Source organism: Dendronephthya gigantea, unplaced genomic scaffold (assembly GCF_004324835.1).
Source record: "Dendronephthya gigantea isolate DGI-Jeju-01 unplaced genomic scaffold, DenGig_1.0 000120F, whole genome shotgun sequence".
NCBI lineage: Eukaryota > Metazoa > Cnidaria > Anthozoa > Malacalcyonacea > Nephtheidae > Dendronephthya > Dendronephthya gigantea.
Window position 1 is genome coordinate 181668 of NW_021163130.1, and position 10935 is coordinate 192602.

General features: G+C 36.5%; 1 protein-coding gene and 1 long non-coding RNA gene across 2 annotated transcripts; both read right to left on the minus strand.

The window, feature by feature from the left end:
* Nucleotides 1–7091: 7091 nt before the first annotated feature.
* LOC114535534 lies at nucleotides 7092–8789 on the minus strand. The gene is made up of 6 exons (XM_028556834.1): nucleotides 8742–8789; nucleotides 8435–8542; nucleotides 8041–8255; nucleotides 7768–7836; nucleotides 7572–7667; nucleotides 7092–7314 (listed from the first exon to the last, which is right to left on the minus strand). The coding sequence occupies exons 1-6, from the start codon at nucleotides 8787–8789 to the stop codon at nucleotides 7092–7094; spliced, it is 759 nt and encodes a 252-aa protein (XP_028412635.1).
* A 1385-nt stretch (nucleotides 8790–10174) lies between these two features.
* Nucleotides 10175–10732, minus strand: LOC114535552. Its single transcript, XR_003688314.1, has 3 exons — nucleotides 10686–10732; nucleotides 10493–10595; nucleotides 10175–10297 (listed from the first exon to the last, which is right to left on the minus strand). It is a non-coding gene; the product is annotated as an uncharacterized LOC114535552 (long non-coding RNA).
* Between the last annotated feature and the right edge of the window lie 203 nt (nucleotides 10733–10935).

Consider the following 10935-nt stretch of genomic DNA (forward strand, 5'->3'; position numbering starts at 1 on the left):
TTGATATAAGATTGGATGGACGCAGTGCCTGGTTTCCTGCAAGAAAACATATAAATAATTAAATTTACTCTTATTATAACTTATACCAGTTGTCAAAGTTTGGTATTCACGGCGTTTTATTGGTGAAGCGCTCTTCACGCGTGCGAGTGACGAAATTCTGATGTTGCCAACGCGATTCTGATGTTGAGATATTCCGCGTTTTTTCATGTGAAATAACAATTTTAATCCCGTAGGCATGCGACCTTTTAACTATGTTTTCATTTCAAAAAACATGCATGGTTGGTAGTATACCGGCGATTAAAATTAACAATTTGTTAGGAAGAATATAAACGCGACGGGATCCGCCTGGCTCAAATGAGTTAACTTTAGGGCAGTCAATTGTACCAGGCATCTATAACAGTGCTTTAATTGCATAGCAGGTGCTTTTTTTCACTGCAACAACTGGAGTTCATTTGCCGGGCCTATTATCTATTTCTCAAACGCGATCTGAAACCGACAAAGTTAAGACAAGAAAAATGACACAACTTCCATTTTTGTCTTGAGTATTTAAAAGACTGTATAATATTGCAACCGATAATTTTGTCCGTCGCGAAGAAAACATGATAAAAAATGAAAAATAAAATTAGAATTGTTTACACAAGAGCTCTTTAATTTTTGACCAGCGGCTAATTCATATAACATACAACCATGCATATAATGCGTGACCTAAAAGTCAAAAAGGTAATAGTATAATTATATAGTTTTCTTTCAATAATGGAATTTTTTCCAGAATATTGTGTTTTGAGCTGTTTCAGACGTCAAACTTTTTGTGCCGATCGAACCTTATGTTAATGAGCTAAAGTGTTTCTCTACTGTATGCTCCAATGAGTCAACTCCAGGTACGGCAAACGTCAAATACACCGAGCTTCTGTATAATTTTATACAGCCATTCAATTACACAAAATGCATTTGCTTTTGTCCCCGCAATCATTACTGAAGTTAATTTGTGATGATATTTTTCTTAAGCGCAATCTGCAACCTACAAACCTAAAACAATTAAGGACAAGGATAAAGCGTCCGTTTTGTCTTGAATATGTAAAAAGACTGTAAAATATTAACCTATCATTTTGTCAATCGCGATAAATACATGATAAAAAACATTCGAAATGGAAAACGGAATTATTAGTGTTTACACAAGAGGTTGTTGTGTTAATTTTTGGCCGTCGGCAAATTCATCGCGTACAACCATGCATAATTATATAACACGTAACCTGAAGTAGAAAAAAGCTAATTGTGTTTATAGTTTACTTTCAATTTTAGAATATTTTTGGGCAATACGAGCAATATCGTAGTTTTATACATTATAAGACGTCTTTCAGAGGTCGAATTTTTCATGTGCCGAAGCTATAGTGTTAATGAGCTAAAGTCTTTCATTAAATATTTGCATTCGATTCGGCTTATAAAAAGTTCAACTTCTGAAACAGGCCTTAATAAGGTCATAATTGAAAATGGCCTAGTTAAATGCATATGACAGCTATGACAGCTGCGCTGTTTCATAATAATATGTTTGCTATATTTGTGACTTTTAACCGGGAAACATAAGTTAACGCTATTTCGTTAGTTGAAAAATCTCGTTCGTTCGCCGTTCGTTTGATTTGTTCTAAAGATTATTGAGACAGGGGAGTGCGCGCTTTGGGGGGTGTGGCACTACCCCACAAGCTCTTCAATAAATTAGTCTTAAAGTCGGTTCGAAAAACTCTCTATGGGCTAGTTGAGCCGGTCCCAAAACCCGTTTGGGACGAGAGTTGCTCATCCGGTTAATGCGATTTATATTATTATTTTGTTTCGTCTTGAATAAAGCACTATGAAAATTATTGTTAACATAAATTAATATACTATAATCTCAATTGTATTTGGTTGGTAGTAACGCATATATCCGCTGTAATTAAAATTTTCAAGAAAACAGCTCAGATGATAAGACCCTTAAGTGCTCATTTTCGAGGAGCTAGAGCAATTCAATTTGAAAAATTTTCTTGCTCCGAGGTTACGTGTCGTGAGCCCAGAGCCCGAATTCTCAGTATTATCTATGTACGTGAATGTTAACAAAAGGACCTTGCCGCATCAAAACACGAGCATTCAGATTCGAGCATGCAATTTATGCCGTAATAGGCCTCTCCCTAGAAATAAGTGCAGCTAAAATTACGTTTACGAAGGATTGAGTTTTTCACCATTGTATGTAAGCTTTCTCCAATCGCCGGGTCGATATTCGACCTGCACTAAAATCATCACGCTTCGTGATAATATACATTGTCTTATAATACTATATTTTATTTCAAATACAAACACTACAAAAGTGACTCAGAGAGCATAAGATACACCAGATATTTTCTCGATGTGCATGCAACTCTGTATTTAAATATATCAATAATTATAAAAATATCTACCAATTAAAGCCTGCATGGATGTATTTAGGACCATCTTTACGAGGAAGAAGCTTGATTAGGGAAGATGTGCAGTCTAAAATTTAATATTCCACTGAAAAGGTCGCGAGTCGCGAATAAACTAGAAAAAACGAACGGAAAATGTTAAAGAGCCTACCTTCACTGATCCTCTTGAAATTTCTCAATGTACATGGTTTTTCATCTATCGCGTGTTGTGAATTAACCGTTGTCAAAATTACCGCACACGATACGAATAAAATTAACATTTTGCAGGAAAAATATAAATGCGACGTGATCCGCCTGGCTCAAATGAGTCAACTGTACGGCAGTCAATTGCACCAGGCATTTATAACAGTGCTTTAATTACATAGCAGGTGCTTTTTGTAACTGCAATAACTGGAGTTTATTTGCCGGCTATGAACTTTTTCTCAAACGCGATCTGAAACCGACAAAGTTAAGACAAGGAAAATGACACAGCTTTCATTTTGTCTTGAGTATTTAAAAGACTGTAATATTATAACCTATAATTTTGTCCGCCGGGAAGAAACGCATGATAAAAAAATCGAAAATCGAATTAGAATTGTTTACACAAGAGGTCGTTAATTTTTTACCGTCGGCAAATTCGTGGCATACACCATGCATATAACACGTGACTTAGAAGTCGAAAAGCTTATACTGTATATAGTTTTCTTTCAATAATGGAATTTTTCCGGAATATTGTACTTTGAGCTGTTTCAGACGTCGAACTTTTTATGCGCCGATCGAACCTTATGTTAACGAGCTAAAGTGTTTCGTCTGCTGTATGCTCCAATGTCAATGAGTCAACTCTATGTACGGCAAACGTCAAATACACCAAGCATCTATATGATTTTATACAGCCATTCAATTACACAACATGCATGCATTTGCTTTTATCACTGCAATTATTACTGGATATTTTTAGCAACACGTGCAATATCGTAGTTTTATACATTATAAGATGAGGATTGTCTTCAAACGTCGAACTTTTCATGTGCCGAAGCTAATGTTAATGAGCTAAAGTCTTTCATTAAATATTTGCATTCGATTCGGCACATAAAAAGTTCAACGTTTGAAACGGGCCTTAATAAGGTAATAATTGAAAATGGCCAAGTTATATGCGGTGTTTCAAACACATAATAATATGTTTGCTATATTGGTGACTTTAAACGGGAAAACATAAGTTAACGCTATTTCGTTAGTTTAAAAATCTCGTTCGTTCGCCGTTCGTTTGATTTGTTCTAAGGATTATTGAGACAGGGGAGTGCGCGGTTTAAGGGGTTTGGCACCCCCTCCCCCCGCAAGCTCTTTAATAAATTAGTCTTAAAGTCGGTTCGAAAAACTCTCTATGGACTAGTTGAGTCGGTCCCAAAACCCATTTGGGGCGGGAGTTGCTCATTCGGGTAATGGTTAATTAGCCTAAAATTAAGAGTTAATCCTCTTGAAATTTCTCAATGTACATGGTTTTTCATCTTTCGCGTGTTGTGAATTAACCGTTGTGAAAATTACCACACACGATACGATTAAAATTAACATTTTGCAGGGAAAATATAAATGCTACGTGATCCGCCTGGCTCAAATAGTCAACTGTACGGCAGTCAATTGCACCAGGCATTTATAACAGTGCTTTAATTGCATAGCAGGTGCTTTTTCTCACTGCAATAAGTGGAGTTCATTTGCTACGATCTATTTCTCAAAGCGATTTGAAACAGACAAAGACACAAAATTAAGACAAGGAAAATGACACAGCTTCCGTTTTGTCTTGAGTATATTTAAAAGACTGTAATATTATAACCTATAATTTTGTCCATCGCGAAGAAACACATGCATGTAAAAAATGGAAAATAGAATTAGAATTGTTTACACAAGAGGTCATTAATCTTTAACCGTTGGCAAATTCGTGGCATACAACCATGCATAAAACACGTGAACTAAAAGGAAAAAGCTAATACTGTATATAGGTTTCTTTCAATAATGGATTTTTTCCCGGAATATTGTACAATGAGCTGTTTCAGACTTCGAACTTTTTATGTGCCGATCGAACCTTATGTTAATGAGCTAAAGTGTTTCGTCTGCTGTATGCTCCAATGAGTCAACTCCATGTACGGCAAACGTCAAATACACCGAGCTTCTGTGTAAACAGCTATTTAATTACACAACATGTATGTGCTCTTTGTCGCTGCCATGATTACTGAAGTTAATTTGTTATGACCTTTTTCTTAAACACTATCGGCAACCTACAAATTAACCTAAGACATGGAAACGGGACAGAGCGTCCGTTTTGTCTTGAGTATTCAAAAGACGGTAAAATATTACCTATAATTTTGTAAATCGCAAAGAAATACATAATAAAAAAATTAAAAATGAAAGCGGAATTATAATTGTTTACACAAGAGGTTGTTACGTTAATTTTTGACCGTCGCCAAATTCATCACATACAACTACGCGTATTCTAAACAAATAAACCAATAGCAATCTTATAATTAACATATTTTTTAAGTCAAGGTTAGGAGCTTTGCTAGACGAATGCCATGGGTACGTTTGGCTAAAATACAATAGAAACGTGACGAGAAAGGAACCATTTTTCATAAACTTGAACAATAACATAGTTAATGAATTGCATTGTACTTTTTAGTCTCCAAACCATGTATGTTCTATTAACTGTGATATAACACGTGACCTGAAAGAGAAAAAGCTAGTATATATAAGTGTATATAGCTTACTTTCAATTTTAGGACATTTTTGAGCAATATCGTTGTTTTATACCTTATAAGACGTCTTTCAGACGTCGAACTTTTCATAAGCCGAAGCTAGCGTTAATGAGCCAGTCTTTCATTAAAGTGGCAGTCAAGTCCGTTTTGCGCACGCGCGTGTTTTGTTTACATCGTGAACTATTATATATATATTACATGAAGTTTGCCGCCTATTACTTCCGGTTTTCACGAAATTTGAGAATGTTGAAAATTGAGCGCATCTTTGTTATCAATTGCATGAAATTTGCATACTATACGGTGTCGATTTCATATCTTCTGATTTCTCTGACACTGTTGGACCGCACTTTTTTTCTACACCGTTGAATCGGACAATATTTCTTGTAATATGGACGAAAGTTTGGACGTTGGGGATGCAGAGCGACTGCAAATTGAAGGGATTGCCCAAGTCGCTAACTTGGACGAGAATACAACGTGTTCCTGCAGTGGTATGTGCCTGCGCGAAAAAGGACGAAATGCTTGTCCATGCAAAACAGCGAGACAATATTGCAGTTTAGCGTGCCATGATGGACTATCGCTTACGTGTAGGAATCGCCGTCATTACATCGAGAGCGATTCAGATTCTTCTGAACAGTACGAGGTAGGAAAAGTTTTATTGGGTTCTTCGGCTTCTGGATTTTGTTAAATATTTATATATTTCCCTTTTGAATATTCCAGGACAATGAAAGCGAATTACAAGATGTGTCAATTGACTCCGTTCAAACAAGGTCGAGAGGTCGATCTACAAAACGTGCCAGAATTAGCAGAGAGAGTAGGAGCGAGGATGAAGGACAGGGCACCGAAAATCGAGGCAGAGGTCGTGGAAGAGGTCGGGCAAGCGGTCGGGCAAGAGGTCGTGGAAGAGGTCGGGGAAGAGGTCGTGGAAGAGGTCGGGCAAGAGGTCGAGAAAGTGGTAGGGGAAGAGGTCGAGGGAGATTAGTTGAAGAAGGCGACTCTCAACAACGAATTATGGCTCATGACCAACAACTGCAGGCATGTAAATGTTTTTGACATTGTCCTTTTAATTATAGAGTAAAATTATAGAGTAATTAATTTTGCAATAAAATACAATTTCAGGACTTGGTTGCACAACTTGATGAGGCAGCAGTAAGGAGATTGGCATTGGAACTCCTGAGAAGACAGCCGGCAGCATTTGCTGACTTGGTTGATGGAGAGTTGGCAAACCCAGCAGGTGAGCAAGCTCCACCACAGCCTAACCCCCCACCGGCAGATAGTCCAGACTGGTGCTTTTGTGGTTGTTGTGCCCCAATGCCAACACAAGAGGAAAATAAATGTTGCTGCCGTAGAGTAATGCCCTGTATTACAACCAGTCCACTTTTCCTCCAACTGGTTTTGGATGGCAATGTACTAGACATTGCTATGAGGTACAGAGAAGATGTACTTGTAGCTGACCATGCAAGAAACAATGAAAACTTTCGTCATGCTGCTTATCGACAGTACGTTTTATGGCAATATGGACGTCTAGGCCGAGGTAACAGAGTTGTTGTGCCAAGTTGCTGCGTATTGAAAATAAGAGCGAGGTATCCATCACCAAATGGATTGTATGTAGGATTCAGACCTGCTCGACTTTGAAGACTCAAAACAATACTGACATTTTGGCAAGTTAATGATGACATGTAATAATGTGTAATAAATTATTGACACTTCACTAGTGGCATGGTATGACCAGCGATGTTACTGGTTATGTAACTTTATTCATTTACTGTTAAGATGATAGATTTTTGAAAGCAACAATTTATAAGATATGCCCCCTCCCAATATTTAAATTCCCACAAATCATCTAAAATTACATATATAAATATGGTCTACGGATATGCAAATCAATTGTCGGTGCCACAAGTACGGTATTCCCTCATATATCAAAACCTTGTTTGGTGTCGTCTCAGAAGCTCTTCCATCGGAGGCTGGGGTACCACAGCAATATTTTGGCAATGTTCCTTGGGTCATCTGGAGCAAGACCTAATCGCTGTGTTACATGGCCAGGTGTAGCTCTTCGTTTTTCAAATATTGCAATGATTAACTCTGGCAAATATTTGTATTCCTTTGGCTCAAGGACTGCAACTGGGCACCATTGCTTTGTCCTTTTACTGTAGTGTGCTTTATATCTAGAATGCATTAAAAATTTTGATTAAATTATACCATTTTGAGTCGCATTAAAAGGTGGCATAATTCCTGGGTAGAATAGACAAAACATTTTAAGGGCCTTGAGCATCAGGTGAGTTAATATTATATTAACTCTTGTTATAGGTGACATTATAATTCACAACAGCAAATCAAGATGTTTAACCCAAATGTCAACTCATGTGAGAATATCCCTTGAATGACATGTCACATTAATGAAGAGTGGTACAATAAAACGAACCTTGGTTTTCCATCCAATGTCTTTGCAACTTGTCTTTTTCTATGTTTATTAAAATCAATTGCTGCCAATTGATTTCGCATCTTATATCCAACTAACCTTAAAAATAAAAAAGCAATTTTTATATAGCCTAGGTTATTCCTTAACATGCAAGTGCATGACCAGCCAGCCCATAGAATAAAATTTCAAGATAACTTACGTATATGATTGACGTTTTGCACAGTACATTAACAAATGGTTGTGGAAAGATTCCAGAAAACCTGTATGCCTGAAATATCAAAAAGTACATATACAAGTGCAAACTGAGAGGCATTGTATCATATTTGGGATATTATGTGGGCTATATCTTATTTTTGGCTACATCTCGAAAAACGCCTACTGGTTAAACAATAACAACATCCAAGTACTAGTATTGCATTTATGTATCATAATAGTGGGTATCTGTATAGCAATTTGCTAAAAATGTAATTACCTAAACCTGGTGTAATATGGCAACTCATTTAATAGTCGCTTATTAAGGACAATGCTTCTCAAAGCTTTATGCGATGAAGAATCTTTTGCCAGCCATGGTTTTGCTCTTTCCTCTTCCGTTAAAATGTCATGGCCACATTTCCCATCTCCTATGCCATCCTTCAATGCCCATTCGTGTTCATTGACAATATGATGGAGAATCCCTATCCACAAATCCTATTAGAAAAAAAATTAATGAGATATGACATTAGATATGGTACAGGACAAATGGATAGTAAATAAACATAAATGCCAAAATTTGTGTCAGTTCCAAAGGGTAATACTGCAGCATGCACCATTTTATTAAATTTTATGAATACCAGCAAAAGGTTTAAAATTTTCAATTTGCAACATACTTTTAAATTATCAACATTGCCACCACAGTTGCGACTGGAATACCAAAAGTGGTTTCTGACAGACGCAATCCACAAAGAAAGATCTTCGTTTCCTTTTTCATTGGCAGCCTAGGTTAATAAGCATAACCTAATGTCTTAGTTACCAAGCACAATTCTGCACAACTATTTTGGATACTCCATTTGTTAAATGTGAATTAAAAATGAAAAAGAAAACAAGTTTATCAATCAAAAGGTGCACCATAAACTCATGCTTAATCATAGAAGTTCAATACATACAGAAATAACTTTTTTTCCAATAATTTTGCACCATGCCAAACATCTCTTTGATGCACAATGTCTTTATATTTTGCAGCATTTTCTAAAAAACACACAGTTGGGAAATCAGCAATTTCCATACAATATTTATTTGAGCATCATGCTATACATTGTTGAAAACAATAGGGTGACATAAAAGATATAACCATGCAATCAAAGCAAAATTTATTAGCTAAAAGCATAGCAACAATCAAGTTGTAAAAATAAAACTCTTGCATGCAGTAATAGACCACCTAAAAGTTGTGAAGCATTAAAACTTGAATGTTTCAAGCAAACACCTTTTATCTGTAGGTCACAAGGAATTTGATGAGGTTTATAAACTATAAAGGAAACAATACAATGAAGAATACTTACTCATTAATGCACCAATCTCCAAATGGCCATCGGTAACAACCTCTTTGATAATCATTTTTGATTTCAATAAATTATCAAGCCCTCTTTCAAATCCAATTCTTTCCATGTTTGGACTTTTTCTTCCCTCAACTTCCCTCACTTCAACAAAGTTGATGTCTAAAATGCACTTAGAGTCCATTTCAGCAAATGTATAAGTGCAATACTGTGCACAATGTCCAGGTGAATCATTGCGCCCATCTGAACTAAGCACGATGTCTTGATTCTCACGCTCTGCCCAACACGAATTCTTTAATTCCTCCCAATAGCTGTTAACTGCTGGAGCTATATATAAATTCTGGTATTGGTTGTACAAGTTTTTGGATATAAACTGCACATTCATGACTTGGAAAAGAAATCCAATCTTTGTATATGAATTGCCAGAAAGAGGTATGGCAGATGCCAAAAGCAAATTTCCAGCACGAACACCTTCACAAGTTGGTTGGGCAGCCCATCTAAAATGAAGCATTGGTTCTTCAATTTTAGAAGTTTTCAAAATGATCAAGATACATGAATAATATAAATGTTGTGTTTATCCATTAAAAGTACCTGGTTACTTGTTAAAATTATCATTAATACCAAAAAATGAAACGCAAAGTTGGAAATAGACATACCTCCCACCAAAGTGGCCAGCAGAACAACCCCAATTTACAACTAGGCATGTTCCAACAAAGGAATTCCCAAAATTCAATGGACGATTACATCCACTTCTTGTACAAACAGGACCATGTAGCTTTTCCAGTAGTTCCAAAATTATTGCTGTTGATGCTAAGCATAACTCTAGTTTTGGAACATCAATGGATGGTATATGACGAACAAAACTTTCTTTGTTACTTTTTTGGGCTGTTTCAGTGTCAACACCACCAGTAACACCATCATCATCATCCGTCACTGTGACCATTGATTGTGGTATCTAACACTTCTTCTTCCAAGGAGACCCTATCAATGTCATTCTAACCCTATATACTATAAATGTCTATAGTCAAGTGCTATATTGGGTAGTCATTTCTTTACATTACATTAGAGCTTAAAAACCTGAATTCAAGCAGTTTATAAACATACATTGGATGTCCTAGTGATATTTGACTATTGTCCTCCAATTCACTATCATCAGAATCAATGGCTGATAATGTTTCCTCATCATCTACAGTTTGTGTCCTACAATAGGTAACAGAGATAACAACATTTTTATATTCCTTTACAAAGAATTACTTACAATTCGGTAGTAATTATACATCGACATGACCTTTTTTTATTGTTGTCATTAAAGGTACTTGGGTGTGGAGCATGTATGTATGATGTATCGTTAGTACATACATGTGCATGAATCAAAACACATTTGACATAAAATACCTTAGTGCGTCTGTGGACCCAAGTAACAGACGTCTCCGTTTAGTAGCGACGGGAGGCAAAGATGAATGCGGCCTTGTTTGAATACGCGGGGTCGATGATAAAACTAAAAGGGAAAATATAAAGCATGGGTTACCTATCTCCATTCATTTAAAGACGTCGTTTAAAGTGACATAATGTCGATATAAAACTTTACTTGGGCTAATGGCCATAGGCATTGCTGACAAATCCGCAGCGCTGTTTCAAAGTTTGTCTGTGTCTCCGCGTCACTGAAATAAATCGGTTCAGATTTAGAAGAACGTAATTTATGTATATGCGATTCAAATTATGAATAATTCAAATTTCTCACCTCGAAATACGGGCACCTTTTTCGTAATGATCTAAAAGCATTTCAGCCAGTTGTTTGTCTGTCTTCAAATTTAGCTCGTCTTTCAGACATCGCCAAC